Source organism: Schistosoma mansoni (genome assembly GCF_000237925.1).
Source record: "Schistosoma mansoni, WGS project CABG00000000 data, chromosome 1 unplaced supercontig 0071, strain Puerto Rico, whole genome shotgun sequence".
NCBI lineage: Eukaryota > Metazoa > Platyhelminthes > Trematoda > Strigeidida > Schistosomatidae > Schistosoma > Schistosoma mansoni.
Window position 1 is genome coordinate 971,051 of NW_017385989.1, and position 25,048 is coordinate 996,098.

Consider the following 25,048-nt stretch of genomic DNA (forward strand, 5'->3'; position numbering starts at 1 on the left):
GGGATCCAGTCTAAAAGAGCTAGTTCTGCCCTAGGACTTAATGCTATACCTACTCTAGCGAGGCCACAGGAAGCAGCATCAGGGCTTCCAGATACACGAAGCGTGTATCGAGATGGTTCTTTATTTTGATTAGGTGAGGTCAAATGAATGACACTACTCGGATCTTGTATGCGCGTTTCGGAGACGCAGCACACATCGATGGTGTAAGATTCTAGAGTCCTAGCTAAGGAAGCCTGTTGTCCTATTTGGCACAATGTTCGGACATTAAAAGTTCCTATATGTAGTTTAGAGTGTGGTTTCAGGAGACCAGAAATAACGTTCCGTGTACTTGAATCGTTTGCCCTAGCGGTGCGAGGTGATAAAAGGACCTGAGAAGGGTTAGTCGTGGAGATAAGAGAGTTACTAGGAGTAGGAAGGATTTGAAAGTGACCAACTTGGTCTCGTGTGCAGTTACGGGTATGGGGGCTAATATCACTTCCCGGCTGCCCACACCGTGGAAGGGTATTTCTTGAGGGACCTGAAAAGGAAGTTGGATTAGTGTTGGTCTTAACGACCTGGGAGCGCGACCGCAGTGCCCAAGGGACAACTGCTTGAGGTCGGTCATGCACGGCCTTTTTGTGGGAGATTTTTGACGTGTTAGCTCCGTTCTTCAAAGGACCTTACCACCGGAGACGGAAATCCGTGGGATAAGGCGAGGTGTGCATTTTTAGGGCCGACCTTTTCTAACCCCACCCCTCCTTGTGGGAAGGCAGCATCGCTGTCATGCTGGTTGTCTGAAGGAAACACCTTACTGCCGTCACACCTCTGTACAGTCGGCAGTACGACTTCGCCTTCGGACCTTAGGATTGCTGCTTTTAGTCTTACCGCTCTTCAACCGACCTGTCTGGCATGGTAGGACCTCGAGGAACGATTGTTCCAACCAGCATAGCTCGATTGCTTCATCACGATAGGCAAGCCCGACCACCACGTCAAGGTAGCAGCAACGGTCGGGGTAACGTCGCTGACTGTGAAGCTGAGTGACACGGGATCGAATCCGCCAGGCAGCATCAGTTCCCTCAGGATTACAGGTACACCTTGCTGACGAGTGCCAAGTAGCACGAAACTCGGGTCCAGGGTTTCCTGTTGACCACTTCCAACCACCATCTTACCCACTCACTCTGTCCTGGGCCTTCTTTTCTAGTTCTATCCAGCTTTTGTTCATTCTTCTCAAGTCTGTCTTTATTTCTCGACGTAATGTGCCCTTTGGTCTTCCTCTTCTCCTTTGGCCTTCAGGATTCCATGTGAGGGCTTGTCTTGTGACGCAATCGGGTGATTTCCTCAAAGTTAATCAAGGAGTTACATTAAATACTGATATTTTTTATATTCCCATTTATTATGAAAATATTTCAAAGAATTAACTTTGCCTTTCTTGTCTAACTATTTCTGTTTTTCACGAAAAATATACTCCAGTTTATTCATATGGACAGAACAACTGGACAAAAAACGATGATAACACATCAGAGAAAACTCCCTGTTTAACAAACTATACAAATACGTCGATTAATAATATTGAAAATAGTAGTCTTATTAGTAATAGCAGTAATTTCAGTAAAATTAATTTAACTGATTCCAAGATTCTACCACCGAACACATCTTTGATGGAATTGAAAGCTGCTGCCATGGAGGTATGTCAAGGTAGAATTAAAATTACATTCGTTTTCATTGCTTTTAGAAGTCAGATTTTGGTTGTGAAGATTGTTTAATTTCGTTAAAATCACAATCCGATCTAAGTTAGACAACCAGCGAGGATCGGAAGGCCCTGGAAGGCCGTTTCGTAGTAATATGATTGCGGGTCTTTGATGCACGCTGCTGAGGCGTCTTGTAATAGAACGAAACAGCCGTTCAGTAATTTCAGGCTTTAAATGGTTGTCTTATTTAGATCGGTTCGTGATTTCAATGAAGAACTTTAGTATTAGGTGATGGATGCGACAAGATTTTTGTGTTTAAAATTGTCTAATGCGATGAATTAAAATCTGAACCAAATCAACACTTTATGAGTTTCGTTTCACATGGCATCATAGTTTTGTCCCAAAACAATTAGTCTATACCATTAAATGAACCGGTAGTAGCTTAGCGATTAAGGCGTCTAACTTTTAGTCGGTAAGTTGCAGTTTCATATTTCAGTAAACATAGATAAAGTGTTATGTGCAACAATAGTGATTGAAATTCACGATATAAATTACCTGTAGCCTGTAATAGCTATTATAACCATGTCTGATTAATCAACCAGAACTGGTGTTTAGAATGCACGTTTCGTCCTATTTACGATTCGTCAGCTGGGTGTGCCTGCTTCCTAGTGTTTGGTGCTTACACTACAAATTAAACCCGTTGCTCATCGTTCCAAACGTCTATTCGTTATTTTTTTATCCCTACTGATTTACAACCGTTAAACATATTGTTCAACGCCTATGATATTTATCATTATTTGTAAAGAGTGTGCATCTTAGCAACTGTTAATATTTTCAAGACTAAATTTGATCAACGTTTGCTAGCACGATAGGTTTTTTGAACGAATGCATCGTTATTTCCTACAACTCTACATGTGAATTATGTTACAGTAAATGTGAGTAGTGAAATCCTAAAAAGATGCTTCCATTTGTTGGGGAGACCCAGAATATTCCTCGAAAAGGAGATCTGAAGACGTTAGGGCACATTTTATCCAATCAGCATTGAATAGAAGTAACTCAGAAACGTCTAGAAAGTGATGAGTCACTTGTCATATTTCTGGTTGGATGATTACCTATTATGCTACCATGTTTGGTAGGGTTCCAGAAGCTTAAGGCCATCTGAAATGCTGTAAATACGCTCGATCTTTTTGTATATAAACTAATCATGGAATAAACTGTTCTTTCCACATTACGCGCCTTTTCTCTCACGTTCAAGTCGTCGTATAGATTTAGCCTGGGGTTATTAGAAGAGCTTAGGAAACCGATTCAAGAGTTCAGATGGAAGATTTATCACTTTATAAAATTTTTTAATGTTCGTTTTGTTCTGTATTAGAACTATGACTTGTTACGTCATGAATTGATTAATTGATTTCAATGAATTGTTACTAACCAATTTCCATGACCTTTGTTCCTATGTTCATTTATGTATGTATGTATGTGTATGCTTAATACTGATTGTGAATAATATCTACCTGATTCATATTGTATACAATTGTATACAATAAATATCTTTAAGGACAATACATCTTACTTCGAGTTATTACGATAATGACTATTTTATATATTCGATTATTGATGTGGAGGTAAATGTTCTATCCTAACGTACTTGTATGTCTCAAGTAAACCAAACTCCATGAAACCAAATACAAATAGTTTTGTATGTGAATGCATTAGGTCAACACTGTTTGTCATTTAGGAACACGAAAATTCTAGTGAAATAATTTTAAAAAAACACAACAACACTGAGAGATCATCTTTGTTCAGTGTTTCAATCAGTCTGTCAATTTCTGCAGTGATATATTTATTTACTTCTGATATCAAGCACTGTCATACACCACTGAACGAAACTGTATATTCTATTTATATAATAATCAGGGGGTTTTCTGTGGAGATTTTAAGTAATTTTTTTATATATAGTTGAAATCATGAGTCAAATGAAGCTAGACCACCGTAGAAAACCTGGAAGCACTGGACGGCCGTTTCGTCCTATTGTAGGACTCCTCAGCGAGGCGGGATCGTGGATGCGCAACTATTTATATAATAATTAGTTAAACAATGAACGCTAGAACGCTGTATTGTACATGAAGAATTATAGTTGAATTTAGTATTTTAAACATTATTTTTGGAACAACAGATCTTTTTATTGTTGTTGCAAAACGCTGAAAATAAAGTTAACATACCGTACTTATACGCAAACAACTTGACACCTAGATATAAAGACCATCACAACAACTATTCGATCAAACCATTAACATAATCTCTGGAGATGTTGGTTATCCATAAGAATCATCCTCGTGTGTATAGTCAACTGTTTCAGTTTGGGCACCTGAGCAGTATCACAGCCCTCATACAAATCAAATGAGATTTGTGCGGCGCATATGTATCTGGTGCTTCCTTGTACCAATATTTATGTGTATAAATAAGATAAATAAAAAATGTTTGACTTTGTATTCGAATCGCTAGATTTTTGTTCTGGTTTTACTATTCTCCGATCTATCTATCTGGACAAAATATTTCAGTTAATGTCTCGAATAGGTTGTCATGCTAATCAAGCTTCACGGCTATATTTGTCAGAGTTCCTGTAAATGGTGTAGTGAACAAAAACACGGGCGGGGACAATCGAATGTATTTAAGCACAAATTACAGACTATCTCACTAAAACCTGATAACCATACAGTAAATAGTTAATTTGCAAAATAACAATCAATGATCTCAATCTTGACTGTTCCTTCTGCAAATATCAGTCCATCTTCTCTGATTTCATTGTTCATACATTTTCATATCGATTGCACTTCGTTCCTGTTCTTTCGTTATCGATCTTCCGCCAAAATACATTCTATGCCTGACCATCATCATATACTACTTATGTGGATATAAGTAACCCACACCACAATAGCTGAGACAAATCTACATAAGTACACTCGAATATGGTTTATATCTAGCGAAGCAAAGACTTAAATATTCTATAAAATTCAATGATATCTGTATTACTCTAGAAATGTAAATTTCGAGCATATATATAAATTATCAGAAGGCTTTTTGTGGAGATTTAGTATTGTTTTCATAGTTGAAAGCGCGAGACAATTGAGGCTAGACCACCATGGAAAACCTGGAAGCACTGGACTGACTTCGAGGAGTACATCCAGGAGTTTAAGTGAGAAGCCAGTGACCAGTGGAGTTCAGACCACCTCTGTTGTGAGATAGGAACTCACTGAAGACAATTTATGACCGGCTGCTCAACTTCGCGGATCAGTTGAAGTTAGACATTAATGCCGGCTCAGTGGTCTATCGGTCAAGGGCTCTGGCTCGAGACTGGTAGGTCCTGGGTTCGAATCTCGCGAGTGCGGAATCGTGGATGCGCACTGCTGAGGAGTCCCATAATAGGACGAAATGGCCGTCCAGTGCTTCCAGGTTTTCCATGGTGGTCTAGCTTCAATTGTCTCACGCTTTCAACTACCTTAATGAAAAATATATATAAATGTTTTAATATTATTTTTTAATTTTAACTTTAGGCAATTCAAAAACTTGCTCCATTATGTCAACCAGATTCAAAATTATATGGAAGAGATATGGGAATTATTCAGTTGTTAACATCTATTCATAGTTACAGTTTAAGTTTAAGCGAACGTATCACACAGACGAATAGTCATAATAATACTACCCATACTGGTGATAATGTTACTACTAATAATAATGAAGCCATGGGGAATACAATGATGAATAGAAAATGTGATAATAATGATAATACAATTTTGAATATAGAGTCATCTACTGTTTGTCCAGTTGCTGAAGTTGCTGCTCTAGTTCGTTTATCATTTGATTCAATGCATCGAAATGCTATTTGTGAATTAGGTATGTTCTAAAACAGAAATTTATGCCTCATGTTTCTTCTTTTTTGGACAACGGATTAGATTAGCCTATTGTGTCATTGTGTCATTGGACTTCGTTCGTTATCGAGAAAATCGACTTAGCTCAAGCATATCAGATTCTCAACTTTGTGTTTATTATGTCAAATGTTTTGAAGAATGCTTCATTTCATAACTAAGTCACACTAAGATCATACTGATTCAAGTTTGTGAGTATTTAATGTACAATACGGTTTTGTTGGTTTTTAGTCATTACTATAGTTAGCAAAGACTTAAAATGTCGATATAGATCCTATTTATCATAATAATGAGAGATCAAAATAGATCAATTTAGTGATTGTCGAATAATTTTCTAAAAAACTTCATTTCTGATTGAAGTAGGCGTTGTTAACGTTGTTCGGAACTATAATGAAAGATATGAAGTTAAACCCAGTCGAAAAAAGCAATTCTAGCAAATTCATCCACTTGTTCTTCAACGGTTAATGATTTCGCTACCTTAGTTAGATGCCTTAAAGTAGACGTATTTTCCTATGTAGTCTAATCTTTAATTTCAACTGACCATTATCAGCTTGTGAGGTGAGATTATAATTTATGGACGACCTTTGAGCGACGCGAAAGTGATTTTGAGAATGTCCACCTATTAACTAGGGCTAAATGAGGGTTATAAACCAGTGTCAGGAATTAGAATAACGGTTTAAGGTTAATGGTCACATTTAGGAATTAGATTTATGGTTTTCATCACGAACTGAGGTCACCTAAAATGCTCAAACGCTATTTACCGAAATGGATGAACGAATTTCGTACCGACATCCAAGACCTGTTTTTCTAAATCTGATTGATTCACTTGGTGTTGTTTACTTGTAACTCCCCATTGTTATTTAGGACTGCACAAGCAGGTGGCTATCAGGACTGAGTAGCTAAGTGGATAACGCGATGGCGTTTGAAGTGAACGGTACTGGGTTCCAGTTCCCGAATGAACATCAACTCTAAGATGCAGGTACATCCAGTTGACAAGTCCTAAATAGGACAAAATGCGTGTCCTGGATTCCACTGCTATCCACTATCCATGTTTGCTCATAAATCTGATTGATTCGTGCATAAATTAGGATCTCGCCACTTGTGATTGAACACATTATTGAAACATTGAAGACTAGTTTGTTTTGAATTTGTATCCTCTTCTATGTTGTACAGCGACAACTAAAAAACGAATCAGATAAAAAGAGGATGGATAGTATTCAGTAAAATTGAGATTACATTATCATTTATCAAATATGCGCATACTTAATCATTATACACTTATCTCATTATATAATGAGACTGTTTTGGGACGGCTCCCCCCCCAAAAAAAAACGTGATAAAACTCTCTCATTGAAATTTGGCTTAAAGAGAAAACGAATTCATATTCACAAAATAAAATTAATAAGTGAGTAGTTTTCTAGAGGACTTAACATTCCTAGAACAATAGGAAATTCAGTCTTTATAATCAAATTTTATTATAAATATCGACGCCCTTTTTTTGTCGCCTGACATATTGATAGAATTAACAATCATACAAATTCTGTCAATGAATCAACGTAATATTGCTAACTACATGCCTATGAACTAGTTGGCTAAGTTACTTATTTTTATTTATTTGAACACAAATATTGGTACAAAGGGGTTCCAGATATTTATGCACCACACAAAAAATTATCATTTCATTTAATTGTGTGAGGTCTATGATACTGCCCGGGTGCCCAAACCGAAGTAGGTGGTTTTCGTAGGGGGCCACACCCTCAGCCTTTGACCTCAAGGTCTAATCCACAAGGTAGTGGGGCATCGTAAGGAGATGCAGTCCTATGGTAGCCGGTGACCAACGATTGATACATACGCCATTCGTTCCCTAAGGATACTGGAGCCCATGTGCACCAATGGTTTGGAATCAGGGTTCTCCAACTCCCTTGTCCTCCAACCTGGTTAAAGCGCCGGACATTCGCTTTTCGTCCTCTCAATTTCGTAAACGACAGTAATGCCACGAGAAGGTAGTGAGTAGGACTTTCCTGACAGAGGCTATATACGCATGGCCATGTGAGAGCATTTCGAAAGGGAGAACGAACTCTCCCCACTCTGGGCCGTATCAGGGCATTTAGGGGCAAGCGACTTGCATCGGCCGTGAATCGAACCCGGACCGCCCGCGTGGCAGGCGAGCATTCTACCATTGAACTACCGACGCCCATGAGCACATATATATGTAAAAATCAAACTTTTTCAATATTCTCATATTATTGAATGGACTACTTCAATTGTTCTCTAATCTTTTATGGTAAATTGAGTTAACCTCATAAATTGTACTAACCTAATATATTGATTACAACTTTTTTTGATGAATTAATATCATTCATGTTGTAATTTAAATTTGCATCGTCTTTTCTTTTTTACGCCCTGTTAACTTTCTTTTTTTGTATCTAGGTGGTGTACACGCTTTAATTTCTTTATTACGCATAGAACAAATGATATGGTCAGAGTATATGAATTCATATAATAATGATATTACTAATAATACTAACAATAAAACAGTAGTACTATTATCATCAGCATCATCATCATCATCATCATGGATACATAATCAAAATTTTGTTACATTATTAGAGAATAGTTTAGCATTGAGACGATATATATGTATGGCTTTAACAAATCTAACTTATGCAGCACCAGAGAATAAATCATTTATTTGTAGACGTTTAACTAATTTAGAAGCATTATTAGCTCAATTAGAAACAGGAAATGAAGAATTAAAACAGGTAATCTCTTTGAAATGTGTTGCTGATACTTCTTCAATATTATACAAATGGTTGTTTAATCTACAAGTTATGTTGTTTAAAATACAGGGTGTGTTTTTGTAGTCTACATTCATGGACTATGTCTATGGTCGTCTGATCCTACTGTAGTGAACAAGAACACGAGTGGGAACAATGAAATGTATTTTAGCATAAAATTTTCATTTATTTTGTAAATGAAAATTGAATTCACGACTCCCTGGTTGGGGTCCGAGAGGTGGTGCAACACAGTGGCTAGAGACGTTATCAGATATGGCTCAGAATAGAAGCCAGTGGCGATCCTGCTGTAATCTTCTTTTACTTTCTTCATAAAGAGTGGTTATAACTTTCTTAACTGAGAGAGTTCTTCTGGTTGTACATTTCTGTTCCCCCCATCATTGCTCTTCTCTTTTTTTTCATCCTTTTTTCCCCTTATATATATACGCAACTTCCCCCTTTCTCTTCCCATTCTCATTGTTTTGTGTGACGCATATGTATCTAGTGCCCTTTTGTACCAATATGTATGTGTTTAAATAAATAAATAAGCACAAAATTACGGAATATCTCAGTAAAATATGAGAACCATATAGTTAAATACTTAATTTTCAAATTATCAGTCAATTGACTCAATCTTGAACGTTCCTTTTGTAAATATCAGTTCATTGTCTCCGATTATTATTGTTCATGCATTTTCATATCAATTGCGTTTCGTTTCCATTCTTTCCTTATCGATCTTCTACTGAAATACATTCAATTCCCGACCATCATGATATAATCGACCCATACCACACTACTACTTGGCATAAAAACTTCCTATATGCTAGCTCAACCTGCTACTTGAATGTTACTACTTACGCCTGTTACCCCACGTGGAGGAGCATAGGACGCACACCAGCATTCTCCATCCAACCTTGTCCTGGGCAATCCTTTCCAGTTGTTTTTCATCCTTTTCGTATCTGCTTCTATTTCCCATAGTAATGTGTTCTTTGGCCTTCCCCTTTTCCGCTTTCCTTCCGGATTAGAGCTTGGCTTGTGATGCACATTGATGATTTCCTCAATGTACGTCCGATCCAATTCCAACGTCTTTTCCTAATTTCCTCTTCAGCTGGAAGTTGATTTGTCCTCTCCCATAAAACGCTGTTACTGAAGGTGTCCGGCCAGTGAATGATAAAACCAAAAATGATTAAGAATATGTTATTGGATAATCGTAATCGAAAGTGTGGAAAAAACTCAGTCATAAAAATACAGATCCATTTCACCGAAAAAAATCAAGTCACATTTTTGTTATGATTTGACCTAGGCTGTAGCCAATCGTTATGTCTTGAACAAGGTCGTCGCCAATTTGTTATGACCTTACGAATTAAACAAGGACGTAATTCGCGTAAATTATCCACCAATAGAATACGACTCTCTGACCTTCACACGGTGACAATCAAGGACGTCCAATCAGTATGAGTAGTCTCGCGTCCTAATTGGTCCTTAACCCGCCTAGCCCGTCCACTTGAGTCCAGAAAACCAATAGCAGCTTCGGTTATGCGAATCGTTTATTTCAAACATACTTTTTTTATATACCAGACAAACAGACCACACCACACCATAAAATAGAAAATAATATTTGTACAAAATCAAGCCAAATGTGGTTGTAAGCGTGGGAGACAGTACTCAATAAACCGAGTATAATTTAGGAACAATAAATCATATAATAATAATCAATAGGTCAGAATGAAGCTTGTAATAAGATGAATATAGATATAGATAATCTAGTTACTGAATAGTTATACAATAGGAATATACATAGAATAATAGTCCAATAATAAGTCCCGTAAGTTATCCGTACTTACTTCTCCCCTAGTATATAACACCTCCCCTTTTTTGAAGCATCATGGATAATAACGATCCTTGGGATTTATTTTTATACGATTAGATTTCCGCCTGATGCGATGCGACCGCCTTGGGAGTGTTGTACACGTCTTCTTTTTATTCGGGTCCCTTTTTAATTTCATTATCCGACTCGGTTAATATATTTAATGGTATATCATGCTTTCTATTACTTCCTATCTCCCACTCCTGTCTGGTAGGTTGTATCTGGTTTGCATGCCGTACCCATATCTTTTGTCCAACTTTTACTTCATAAATAACTTTTCCTTTTCTTCGGACTATGATGCCAAACTTCCAGGTTGGCTTTACTCCCTGGAAATCTCTTGCCATTACTGCTTGTCCCACATTAAACCTTCTGGGTAAGGCACCATACCTTTTGTTGAATTGCCGTCCCATTCGTTTATTCTTGTGGAGACTGACTTCAGGTTTTGGCTTCATTTGTTCTATAGGTATTCTAATCTTTCTTCCAAAAATTGCTTCTGCCGGACTTTCTTGATTATTTGTTGCTGGGTTGGGCGTAGCGCGGTAGCTTAGTAAAAATCGTTGAATTATATCTTCTATTTCTCCTTCCCCTTCGGCTTTAAGCAATGCTCTTTTAAAAGTGTCCACGAATCCTTCTACTAAACCGTTAGACTGTGGATGGTATGGGGGTGTCTTAATATGCCTAATGGTATTGGCAATGCAGAACCTCGAAAATTCAGCAGAGGTAAACTGTGGTCCATTATCTGACATCAATATATCTGGACATTCAAAACAGCTGAATACTTGTCTCAATTTCTTCACAGTAGCTTGTGTTGAGACAGATTTCATATAGTGGACTTCTGGCCACTTGGAGAAAGCATCAACGATTATCAAGAACTGTTTTCCGTTTATAGGACCAGCGAAATCTACATGCACTCTTGACCACGGATTTGACAGTGTTCCCCAACTCTGCATTTCGGTCTTGCGAGGGGCTTTCATGGCTTTTGCACATGCGGAACATTTCGCAACATATTCTTCAATCTGCGCATCAATATTCGGCCAATATACATAACCGCATGCAAGTGCTTTCATCTGCGCTACCCCTGGGTGTGCAGCGTGCAGTTCTAACATCACCTTCCGGCGTAGGCTTGTGGGTACAATAACTCGATTTCCAAACATTAGGCACCCATCCACGAGCGATAAGGAATTTCGTCGGTGAGCATACTGTTCAATGTTTTTGCTGTCTATATGAGCAGGCCAACCATGTTCAAGGTAACTCATAATCTGCTTCAGCTCGCCGTCTTCTTGAGTGTAGCGTTTAATGTCTTCGGTGGATAATAGTGTTGCTTTTATAGCAACTTGTAGTATTTAGTGGATATCTTCCTCCAATGATATCGTTGCAATAACAGAATCTCTAGGACTATTTGTGCACTTCATCGTGCATATTTCACTCAATGGTACATCCCATAGGTTTAGTTTATCTATTCCAATAAGGTCTAAATCATGCCTGTTCGTTAAATAACAATTCCCTGTGAAGTAGTTATCTCGAAATTTAACAGAGCATTTTATAATTCCAACAAGCTTTAATATATCTCCAGATGCATTCCGTGCAGTATGCTCAGTAGGTAATACTTGTGGACAACCAATTAAATTCCATGTTCGTTTAGAGATCAATGTGATATCTGACGCTGTATCCAATTGTAATCAGACATCAACACCATTGACCACTAATTCCACATACCTTCTTTTATCTGCCATGCTTAGAGCCCGTGTAGAATATATACTGTTTATATATTTGTTTTGAAACTGGTGAGGACGCTTCGTCGGGTTTGATCCCAAATTTTCTCTAGTCCGGCAAACTGATTCTTTATGACCAAGTTTATTGCACACCGTGCATCTATGATTTCTAAATCTGCAAAATCTTGAAAAGTGCCACGCGCCTCAATACCAACATTTCGTTGAAGGTTTAGGAAATTTCATGTGATATTTATAACTTTTGGCACTTTTTTTGTCGTTGACCCGTCTTAACAGCATGGACAGAATGATTAGATGGTGCAGCACTTTTGGTTTCTAGCATAGCCGAATCCTGTTTCAAGTTTATTAATCGTTGACACTCACCAGTAACAGTTTGTAGCGTCATGTCTTCGTCATATTCCATACGAGATAATAACTCCATGCGAACATCAGCATCGCTGGGAGAGTTCAGACCAGAAATAAATAATAAGCATTTAAATTGATCACTGGTTAACACATTTAATTTAAATCGTTCCGCTTGCAAATTTACTCTTCCGGCATACGTAGTATAATCTTCATCAGCTTCTCTAGTCAACTGGAGACAATTATACCGGATACGAAATAGAGACATCTGTTCACAGAACATTTTATTTAAAATGTTAACAGTTTCATCGAAATTAACCTCTTGTGGATGTCATAATAAAATGGTTCTTATACTAGGACCAAGTTTCTGTAAGAGCAACCAGACTTTCTTTGCGTCCTCCATAGTAGCAAATTCTACTCGGAAAATATCTTCAATTCTGCCAAACCATGCTTCAAAAGTGTGACCGCTGTCTGCATCGAAAATAAATTCTGGAATTGGATTAAGATATGACTATGCTTTTATGTTCTGGAATATCTTGTTGAATAGACAACGATTAATAAACTTGAAACAGGATTCGGCTATGCTAGAAACCAAAAGTGTTGCACCATCTAATCATTCTGTCCATGCTGTTAAGACGGGTCAACGACAAAAAAAGTGCCAAAAGTTATAAATATCACATGAAATTTCCTAAACCTTCAACGAAATGTTGGTATTGAGGCGCGTGGCACTTTTCAAGATTTTGCAGATTTAGAAATCATAGATGCACGGTGTGCAATAAACTTGGTCATAAAGAATCAGTTTGCCGGACTAGAGAAAATTTGGGATCAAACCCGACGAAGCGTCCTCACCAGTTTCAAAACAAATATATAAACAGTATATATTCTACACGGGCTCTAAGCATGGCAGATAAAAGAAGGTATGTGGAATTAGTGGTCAATGGTGTTGATGTCTGATTACAATTGGATACAGCGTCAGATATCACATTGATCTCTAAACGAACATGGAATTTAATTGGTTGTCCACAAGTATTACCTACTGAGCATACTGCACGGAATGCATCTGGAGATATATTAAAGCTTGTTGGAATTATAAAATGCTCTGTTAAATTTCGAGATAACTACTTCACAGGGAATTGTTATTTAACGAACAGGCATGATTTAGACCTTATTGGAATAGATAAACTAAACCTATGGGATGTACCATTGAGTGAAATATGCACGATGAAGTGCACAAATAGTCCTAGAGATTCTGTTATTGCAACGATATCATTGGAGGAAGATATCCACTAAATACTACAAGTTGCTATAAAAGCAACACTATTATCCACCGAAGACATTAAACGCTACACTCAAGAAGACGGCGAGCTGAAGCAGATTATGAGTTACCTTGAACATGGTTGGCCTGCTCATATAGACAGCAAAAACATTGAACAGTATGCTCACCGACGAAATTCCTTATCGCTCGTGGATGGGTGCCTAATGTTTGGAAATCGAGTTATTGTACCCACAAGCCTACGCCGGAAGGTGATGTTAGAACTGCACGCTGCACACCCAGGGGTAGCGCAGATGAAAGCACTTGCATGCGGTTATGTATATTGGCCGAATATTGATGCGCAGATTGAAGAATATGTTGCGAAATGTTCCGCATGTGCAAAAGCCATGAAAGCCCCTCGCAAGACCGAAATGCAGAGTTGGGGAACACTGTCAAATCCGTGGTCAAGAGTGCATGTAGATTTCGCTGGTCCTATAAACGGAAAACAGTTCTTGATAATCGTTGATGCTTTCTCCAAGTGGCCAGAAGTCCACTATATGAAATCTGTCTCAACACAAGCTACTGTGAAGAAATTGAGACAAGTATTCAGCTGTTTTGAATGTCCAGATATATTGATGTCAGATAATGGACCACAGTTTACCTCTGCTGAATTTTCGAGGTTCTGCATTGCCAATACCATTAGGCATATTAAGACACCCCCATACCATCCACAGTCTAACGGTTTAGTAGAAGGATTCGTGGACACTTTTAAAAGAGCATTGCTTAAAGCCGAAGGGGAAGGAGAAATAGAAGATATAATTCAACGATTTTTACTAAGCTACCGCGCTACGCCCAACCCAGCAACAAATAATCAAGAAAGTCCGGCAGAAGCAATTTTTGGAAGAAAGATTAGAATACCTATAGAACAAATGAAGCCAAAACCTGAAGTCAGTCTCCACAAGAATAAACGAATGGGACGGCAATTCAACAAAAGGTATGGTGCCTTACCCAGAAGGTTTAATGTGGGACAAGCAGTAATGGCAAGAGATTTCCAGGGAGTAAAGCCAACCTGGAAGTTTGGCATCATAGTCCGAAGAAAAGGAAAAGTTATTTATGAAGTAAAAGTTGGACAAAAGATATGGGTACGGCATGCAAACCAGATACAACCTACCAGACAGGAGTGGGAGATAGGAAGTAATAGAAAGCATGATATACCATTAAATATATTAACCGAGTCGGATAATGAAATTAAAAAGGGACCCGAATAAAAAGAAGACGTGTACAACACTCCCAAGGCGGTCGCATCGCATCAGGCGGAAATCTAATCGTATAAAAATAAATCCCAAGGATCGTTATTATCCATGATGCTTCAAAAAAGGGGAGGTGTTATATACTAGGGGAGAAGTAAGTACGGATAACTTACGGGACTTATTATTGGACTATTATTCTATGTATATTCCTATTGTATAACTATTCAGTAACTAGATTATCTATATCTATATTCATCTTATTACAAGCTTCATTCTGACCTATTGATTATTATTATATGATTTATTGTTCCTAAATTATACTCGGTTTATTGAGTACTGTCTCCCACGCTTACAACCACATTTGGCTTGATTTTGTACAAATATTATTTTCTATTTTATGGTGTGGTGTGGTCTGTTTGTCTGGTATATAAACAAAGTATGTTTGAAATAAACGATTCGCATAACCGAAGCTGCTATTGGTTTTCTGGACTCAAGTGGACGGGCTAGGCGGGTTAAGGACCAATTAGGACGCGAGACTACTCATACTGATTGGACGTCCTTGATTGTCACCGTGTGAAGGTCAGAGAGTCGTATTCTATTGGTGGATAATTTACGCGAATTACGTCCTTGTTTAATTCGTAAGGTCATAACAAATTGGCGACGACCTTGTTCAAGACATAACGATTGGCTACAGCCTTGGTCAAGTCATAATATATCTCACATTATACATAGAACTCTAGCATTAGATTGTTTCATTCAAAAATTATGATTATCATTTTCAGAAGGGGATTTTGTTGAGATTGTACTAATTTTATATCGTTGAGATCATGAGTCAATTGAAGCTAGACCGCCGTGAAAAACCTGAATGTACTGGACGATTTTTTCGTCCTATTGTGGGACTCCTCAACAGTGGACATCCACAATTCCGCCTTGTGAAATTCGAACCCAGAATCTCTCAGTCTGGCGCGCAAGCGCTTAATCTTTGGACCACTGAGCTTTAGTCCCACAATAGGATAAAACGGCCGTCCTGTGCTTCCAGGTTTTCCACGGTGGTCTAGCTTTAATTTACTCATGATCTCAACTATATAAGATTATCATTTTATTTGTAAATAGCGAGCAGAAGTTTTGCTGTAGAGAGAAGAAAACGTATAATTTGTTCAATTATTCTTTTTGAAACAATAAGCAGAGAAAGAACTCAACTATTATTATTATCCTCATCATTACTACCATTGTCATTATTGATATTACTGTTATCCATTCAGGTAATCTAAGTGTCAAGCGTGACAATGGTTTATTTCATAGAATAATTATGTTGGATACACTCTGATCAAAATCCATTTTCTAGAACATTTTTTTCCATCAGGGCGACCATGTCAATTATTATTATTTACCATTATTATAAATGAATGGAGTTAATGGATGAATTATTTTCATCTATTTAATTATTTCTTTACTTATAACTTGTTGGCTTAATTTGTAGATCATATATTTATCATAGATTGATCTCACTTTTGGATACTGTTGAAATCTGAGAGATCTGAAACTCTTAAATTCGATCGCTCACAAAATCGCTAATGCACACTGCTAAGGAATTCTATTACTTACTTACTTACTTACGCCTGTTACTCCCAATGGAGCATAGACCGCCGACCAGCATTCTCCAACCCACTTTGTCCTGAACCTATCTTTCTAGTTTTATCCAGTTCTTGTTCATTCTTCTCATGTCTGTTTCCATTTCTCGGCGTAATGTGTTCTTTGGTCTTCCTCTTCTTCTTTCTCCTTCAGGACTCCATGTGAGTACTTTTCTTGTGACACAGTTGGGTGATTTCCCCAACGTGTGTCCTATCCACTTCCAGCGCTTCCTCCTGATTTCTTCCTCCACCGGAATCTAGTTTGTTTTCTCCCATAGTAGATTGTTGTTGATAGTGTCTGATCAACGGGTTCGAAGTATCTTGCATAGACAACAGTTAAAAAACACCTGTATCTTCTGAATGATGGCCTTCGTAGTTCTCCAGGTTTCCGCCACATACACTAGAACTGTCTTCACATTCGTATTGGAAATTCTTATCTTGGTGTTGGTTGGCAATCGTTTTGAGTTCCAGATGTTCTTCAGTTGTAGATATGCTGATTTGCTTAACCAATTCGTGCCTTCACATCTGCATCAGATCCACCGTGTTCATCAATGATGCTGCTCAGATAAGTAAAGGTTTCCACATCCTCCAAAGCTTCTCCGTCAAGTGTGATTTGATTGATGCATGTTGTGTTGTATCGGAGAGTCTTGCTTCTCCCTTTGTGTATATTGAGACCTACAGATGCTGAGGCTGCTGCTACACTGATCGTCTTCTGCATTTGTTGTTGTGTTTGTGATAGAAGAGCCAGATCATCCGCGAAGTCTAAATCGCCCAGCTGCACCCTAGCTGTCCACTGTATCCCGTGCTTCCCTCCAGATGTTTACGTCTTCATAACCAGTCGATCACCAGGAGAAAGGGATTCTATACTAGAATAAAATAGTTGTTCATTTTTATATTGGTTTTCAGTGGTACTCCAAGTGAGATCAATCCGTGATGAATAAAGCGCATAAAATAAACGAGCCATGTCCAGAAAACCTTTTTCACTGAACTTAGTGGTTTATTTATTAGATATCGGGAGTAATGGTGGCTGGTGTATGGATTCAAATCCAGTCTTATCTAACTACGTTTACCACTATCATATATACCCTTAAAATTTTCAAGTTTTCATTCATCTTTCACTCATTAATTATTTTACTAACTTTATGGTGAAAATTATATATTAAATACGTCATGTGCTAATCTCCTTCCAATTATCTCTTAAAAGCTTCATTGTTATCTTAACTCATTTCAGCTTCCTTCTCTCTTCTCTTCATTTCAATTTTCTCAACCTTCTGTTCGCAGATATTCCACTTCCGACTTGTGTTATATACTACTTATAAGTAGCAACCACCACAACTGTACAGATGATTTTTTTTTAGGTTTTCGGGCATCTGTTTCTATCACTCCAAGGAATATACACATATTGGAGAATTTTAAATCGTTATCGGTTCACAACTTATGACCAGATATCATTTAAATTAGGTACACTAAAGAGTGTTTACTATGGTTGCTCATATCTTCACGGGATATTTTCACTAATTCTCTATTAAATGTTTATGCTGTCCTTATTCAACTTCCTAATCATATTTGAACTATGATACTTAATTAATATGCATCTGTAAGGCGAAGACAGTAGAATAATGCTGTCTGAATAGCTTGAGGGGCTATATATTAGTTTGCGAGATAGTGTTTCGCTCTTTTCAATGATTTCGGTAGTATCCGTTTTTTAGGGATTATTATATCGTTCGAGGCTCAAACTCATGACTCATTGATTAAATAATAAATTCGTTAACCATCTCTCCATAAATGTGAAACTCTTGACACTTCATCTAATGACTTTTAAGTTTTAAAATAATTCTAAGGATGATGATGGTGGCTAACAATGTAATCCAGGACGTGTGTTTCGTCCTATTTGTGACTCGTCATCCGGATGTACCTGCATCCCAGGGTTGATGTTAACTCCGGGACCCAAGCCCAGTATCATTGGCTTCAAACACAATCGCGCTATCATCTTTGTTTATAATCCTTTTGGATTAAGGCATTATCAAGGCGACCCTCACAGGATGCACGTATGCCAATAAGAGACTGATCAATGACAGTCCCAAACATCATTGGAAAGTTATCTACAACGTTTTCAGTATGTTCACTAAGTGTATTGTATCCATCAATTTCAGTTATTTTCGTGTCCATTTAGTTGGTAGTTGTTGCGTATTAGAATGTAATTTCCAGTGATGATTTAATTTTTAGCTCTATCTTTTTCCCTACTATATTTGTGTTCTTCATTTGACATTTCGGACTAAATCACATTGTATGTGTTCATAATAGACAATAATGGATAAATACAACCGTATTCAAGTGAAACTGAATGGTAAAAGATTAACTTGTGTATTTCTACTCGTTTACCTTCTTTTAGTTTTAAACTAACGATACTACTTACATATATCAATATTATGGTTATCACATTTAAATTCACTATACTATACGATAACTATGCTATGAAACTAGAAAGAAAAGTATCGAAAGGGTGTGGTGATAATGATTTATGTAGTGAATAAATATTGGATTTTGTTATTTCCCCTCCATATACACATACATGCGTTTTACCCTTTTTTTGTGTATCGTCATTATTGTAATACCGATAGACACATGGAGTAATGATTAATTTGCACTTTTTCTTGTGGTATTTATACAATTACACTCGGTCTCTCTTATTATATGTCATCAATCATTTGTTGTTATGGTGATTGAACCTAGTCAGATGTGATTGTGTATTATACACCACTTACTAACATAAATGTACTGAATAGTGTTTCTTTTTTGTTTACTAGGTATTGTGAAAATTTTTGTGTCACTAGTGCGTTATCTGTGTAGTGTTTTTTTACTATTCTGTCTACTAGTTTTTTTAATGTCAGTTTGAGTGTTTCATATATAAGCTTGATATTATGGTTGTGGCTGGTCAAAGTAAGTCCTTGGCTGATAGTTGCGTACCATTCGGCCTGATAGGCATTAAATAACACAGGAATCACTGAATAGACGTTTCTCGCCGCATCTATGATTTCGTCCGAGATCGAACCATAGACTTGCAGATCTTTGATTTGGTAATCAGTGATAAACAATAGGGACTTCAGTATATTGAAAGGCCGCCTTTACATCTGTCCATAGTCAGTAATCAGTTACTGTTAAGACAATCAAAGCTTCACATTTAAACCACCTAGTTCAGAGAATCCAGCTCGGTCAAAACCAGTTGTAACATTCTAAATTGTGATGTTGGGTTACGTGGTTTGGAATTCTACAGAGAGTATCCATTCCTTAAATTGTTATAGATACGACTTGCTAATAAGATTTCCTGCCGCTTACCTCCTAATGCTAACCTGTTGGTTTATTTATTAAATGCTTCACTTGATTAGCAGGACTTTTCGGTACAGTCCTTCGAAATTTCGTAAACGTATCCTCTTAAACATTAGTATAAATTCAAGTGACTTAATTAGTTGGATACTTCTCTTCATAAAAGTTGATTGTCCACTGTCTTTATCATCATTTGCTTGAAATAAGTCAGTGAACTATCTGATTTACTTCGTTTTCTACTTCGTATTAGTATTCCTCACTTCGTAACACTTTCTTCCTACCACTAAATATTATTGTATTTATTCAAATAATGTCCTTATAAAAACCAACTATTTTTAATCTTAGATATACTTTGTTATTTGTATAAAATTGTGCTTTTCTAGGTATCAGCCAGTGTATTACGTAATCTCAGTTGGCGTACAGATAGTAGAAGTAAAGCTGCACTTCGTCGTGTTTGCGCTGCTAAACGTTTAACTATAGCTGCTATGAGTGCACAACGAGAAAGTACTTTGAGAACTACACTTAGTGCACTATGGAATCTTAGCGCTCATTGTTCTCAGAATAAGCGAGCTGTATGCAGGTAAAGTTTACTTATGATTTACTCAATTTTAATACATTATATATATATATATATATATATATATATATATGAACTTGTCCGGCGCTATAACCGGGTTGGTGGACAAGGCGAGTCCACCTAGGGGAGTTGGAAAACCCTGATTCCAAACCAATGGTGCACATGGGCTCCAGTATCCTGATGGAACGAATGGCGAATGAACCTGTTGTTGGTCACCGGCTACCATGGGATTGCATCTCCTCACGATGCTCCACTGCCTTGTGGATTAGACCTCTAGGTCAAAGGCTCGGGGTGTGGCCCCCTAAGAAAACCACCTGCTTCGGTTTGGGCACCCGGGCAGTATCACAGCCCTCTCGCAAATAAATGAAATGGAACATTCAGCTGACAATTATGTTCTCGTTCATACAAGAAACAATTCAATTTGCATTATTATTATTATTTTTATTATTATTACTACTATTATTATTATTATTTACCATATCGCTAATTCACCCCCTTTTATCCCCAATTTGTGTAACCTTACTTTTCAACTTATGCAGCAGCTCGCTCTTGGTGGAAAATCTGTCCTATCTAAACGATCTCCAGTCACTGTCTGGTTGAAAGTGAATGCTTCCACCGATTACGAATACTGAAGCAGTCTTTCTGAAACCACGTACGCCGTTCAAGCTGGCTTCCTTCAACGTTCGCACACTAATGCAGATCAGACAACAGATAGGGCTGACTATGTCTTTGGAAGGTCTTAATGTTGACGTTTGTTGTCTATCCGAGACCCGTATTCAAGACTCGAGTGAAGTACTACAAATCCGCTCTCCATCTGTCGCTTCGAAAAGCTTGTTTCACGTGCGCTTATCCGGGGACCGTGTGGCATCTTCGTCTGGTCTTGCAGGCGTTGGTATCGCATTAAGCGCTAGAGCTGAGGCAGCACTAATCGATTGGATCCCCATTAACAGTCGGTTATGTGCTGTTAGATTAGAAAGTTCCATCAAAGTGAGAAGAAACCGGCGAGAGAAACGGTGTCTTTTCGTCATCTCCGCCTATGCCCCGACAGATTGCAGCCCGGATGCAATCAAGGATGAGTTTTACCATCAGTTAACAGTTCTTCTCCAGAAAGCGCGTTCGACAGATATTGTAGTATTAGCCGGAGACTTGAATGCACAGGTCGGGCGTCTAGGCACAGAAGAGAGTCGTCTAGGTGGCCGATGGGGACTTGTTGGTCGCAGGACAGATAACGGGGACCGTTTGCTGCAACTGTGCACAGACCACGACCTGTTTCTGGCCAGCACTAACTTCCGGCACAGTCATCGCCGGTGTGCTACCTGGCGTCCTCCCTCTGCATCCCAAGCCTGGACTCAGATTGATCACATCGCGATCAGCTACCGCTGGCGTGGTTGTGTACAAGACTGCCGCTCCTTTTGGAGTACCTATCTGGAGTCTGATCATGCCCTGGTCTGCGCCAATCTCACCTTACTTTTCAGTGGCCGAAGGATTGACCACCACCAACGGATCGATGTTAGTAAACTGGCTGCAACTTCTGTTGCAAGTAAGTATCGAGCGGAGCTAGCCTCTAGGCTAGCTACCATCCCACCGAAAAGTATAGATGAGCATTGGTTGCATCTTCACGACGCCATGAAAATGGCGAGTAAAGCCGCTTGCGGCTTCGCGAAACGTCCCGCTTACAAGCACTGGGTTTCTTCTGGCTCCTTACAACTGATGGAAGCCCGTCGGTCTACTCCGGGTGACCGTGAGTTTGACCACAAACGAAGGCTGTTACGTAATGAAATTGGGCAAAGCTTGCGTAAGGACCGAGAAGCCTGGTGGTCGGATGGAAACAGCAGCTGCATCTGGTAACTGCCGGAAGCTCTTCCAACTCATCCGAGCCACTGGCAGCAAGAAGTCTGGTGTGAGTGAAACAATCTACGAGGATAACAGGATGCCAATCACTAACATCTCTCGACGTCTTGGGCGATGGGCTGAATTTTTCGAAGGGCAGTTCAACTGGCCTGCTGCTCCGGCAACATCGACCAGTTTGTCCTGCCCCCCATGGCCAGTGACGACTGATCCACCAAACGAGGCGGAAGTCCGCAAGGAACTCCAACTCTTGAAACGTTACAAATCACCGGGCCCAGATGACTTACCTCCGGCTCTTTTTAAAGATGGTGGTGACTTTCTGGCTAAGGAACTGACTGCGTTGTTTGCAAAGGTTTGGGAGGAAGAGAGTATTCCAACATCATGGAATGAGTCGATAGTCGTCCCTATCTTTAAAAAGGGTTCACGTTGTTCCTGTAATAACTATCGGGGGACAAGTCTACTTCCGATTGCGTCCAAACTATTGGCTTCTATCATTCTTCGTAGGTTGTTTAAAACCCGAGAACGATTGACTCGCGAGGAGCAGGCTGGTTTTCGTTCTGATCGAGGATGCATTGATCACATCTTCACCCTCCGTCAAATGTTAGAACACTGTCATACTTATCGCAGGCCAACAATCGTAGTGTTTCTTGATATCAGGGCTGCCTTCGATTCGTTGGACAGGACTGTTCTCTGGGATTGTCTATTGAAGAAGGGTGTGCCTGAGAAGTTCATTAACATCTTAAAGGCCCTGTATACGAACACCTCAGGCAGAGTGAGGGCATACAACCACCTTTCTCCCTTGTTCCATTCGAGCAGTGGGGTTAGGCAGGGTTGCCCAATCTCACCTTTCCTCTTCAACTTTGCCATCGACGACATCCTGGAAACAGCTTTGATGGATGTAAGTAATGGCGGTGTGGATATGTTGCCTGGAGAACGACTTCTCGACCTCGAGTATGCGGATGATATTGTCTTACTGTGCAATAATGCCCAAGGCATGCAATCCGCACTTAATCAGTTGGCAATCAGTGTCTGCAGGTACGGCATGTGCTTTGCACCCTCCAAGTGCAAGGTACTCCTACAAGACTGGCAGGATTCTCATCCTGTACTCACCCTGGATGGTGAGCAGATTGAAGTAGTTGAGAAGTTCGTGTATCTAGGTAGCTATATAAGTGCTGGTGGTGCCGTGAGTGATGAGATTGATTCACGTATAATGAAAGCCAGAGCGGCTTATGCCAATCTGGGCCATCTTTGGCGCCTTCGTGATGTTAATCTGGCTGTAAAAGGTCGGATCTACAACGCGTCGGTGAGAGCAGTTTTGCTCTATGCTTGTGAAACCTGGCCTCTCCGAGTGGAGGATGTTAGACGTCTCTCTGTGTTCGATCATCGTTGTCTCCGAAGGATTGCTGACATACAGTGGCAATACCATGTTAGTAATGCAGAGGTTCGGCATCGTGTGTTCGGACGCAGAGACGATAATTCGATTAGTGTCACCATCTTGAAACACCGACTTCGGTGGCTTGGACATGTTTTACGAATGTCGTCCCAGAGACTTCCACGTCGTGCATTATTTGCCGACTCTGGGACTGGTTGGAAAAAGCGGAGAGGAGGTCAGTGTATGACATGGTGTCGTGGCATGAAAGAGAGCTGCAAAGGGCTAGCTTCTGTTGGTCGTTCACGACTCCCTGGCTGGGGTCCGAGAGATGGTACAACACAGTGGCTAGAGACGTTATCAGATATGGCTCAGAATAGAAGTCAGTGGCGAGCCTGCTGTAACCTTTTTCCACTTTCTTCATAAAGTGTGGTTATAACTTTCTTAACTGAGAGAGCTCTTCTGGTTGTACATTCAGTTCCCCCCATCATTACTCTTCTCCTTTTCTTTTTCTTCCTTCTTTTATATACACGCATCTTCTTCCTTCTCCCATTCTCATTATTTTGTGTGGCGCATATGTATCCGGTGCCCTTTGTACCAATATATATGCGATTAAATAAATAATAAATAAACTTTTCACTTTAGGATGTAATGAATACTTCCCAATCTGCTGTCTTATCGAATGCGATATGGTCAGTCAGTCAGTCACAACGTAGAACTTCGTACGTACGTACATCAGTTCGAGTTGCCATACCACATTAGCACAGAGATGAAGTTGTCGATTCAAATCCCATAGTGGTTGAAGTAGTAAGAGTATAAGCAGTAATGTGAACGATTAGGGTTTGAAGATGTTATTGAAGGAGTATAATCCAGTGAAATAAATTTGGAAAGAGAAAAAGGATAGGGACTGTTATATCGCATGTTCGAACTGCATTGCCTCTACTTTAGTTCTGACTTCCAAGTAATTAGAATTTAGGAATAAACATTTAAAAGAAAAACAACATTCTTTAAATAAATTTTCTTAACAGTTGAAAGATGGACGCAATTCGAAATTGCGAACGAGGTCACCAGATATTCTTTCTTTAACAATATCTTGTAAATGACATGTAATATTATAAACTTAGTGGTGAACACGATGGCGTTTATAGTGTAAAGTCCTAGGTTCTAGTGTTAGTGTGAATATCACTAGGATGCAAGCACCATTTCAGTTGACAAGTCTCAAATGGAATGAAACACATATCTTGGATTCCATCGCTAAATTCACATTACTTAAATGTAATAGTATCAGTTTGGAATATCATTCTCAATATGAAATTTAATCTTTTTTCTTTTATAATTTTTCATTTCAAGTGTGGATGGTGTATTCGCGTTTCTTCTAAGAATGTTACATCTTCAAAACCCTATGCAAAATTTGGTAATTATTGAAAATAGTGGTGGTATTTTACGTAATATATCCACAATTATCGCTTCTCATGATGATTATCGGTGAGTTTT

General features: G+C 38.8%; 1 protein-coding gene and 1 non-coding gene across 2 annotated transcripts in view; one reads left to right on the forward strand and one right to left on the reverse strand.

Annotated features, from left to right (window-relative positions):
- Smp_139190 (adenomatous polyposis coli protein, putative) overlaps nt 1-25,048 on the forward strand; it is a gene marked incomplete at its 5' end in the record, with an annotated part of 66,704 nt that overhangs the window by 17,910 nt on the left and 23,746 nt on the right. The window contains 4 exons of the mRNA XM_018791827.1: nt 5,469-5,558; nt 8,201-8,352; nt 20,144-20,340; nt 24,905-25,039. Of these exons, the coding sequence (XP_018645050.1) occupies nt 5,469-5,558; nt 8,201-8,352; nt 20,144-20,340; nt 24,905-25,039 (574 nt within the window). The remainder of the gene's footprint in view (nt 1-5,468; nt 5,559-8,200; nt 8,353-20,143; nt 20,341-24,904; nt 25,040-25,048) is intronic.
- On the reverse strand, nt 7,714-7,783 carry Smp_tRNA_01312_Gly_GCC.1.1. Its single transcript has one exon. It is a non-coding gene (tRNA).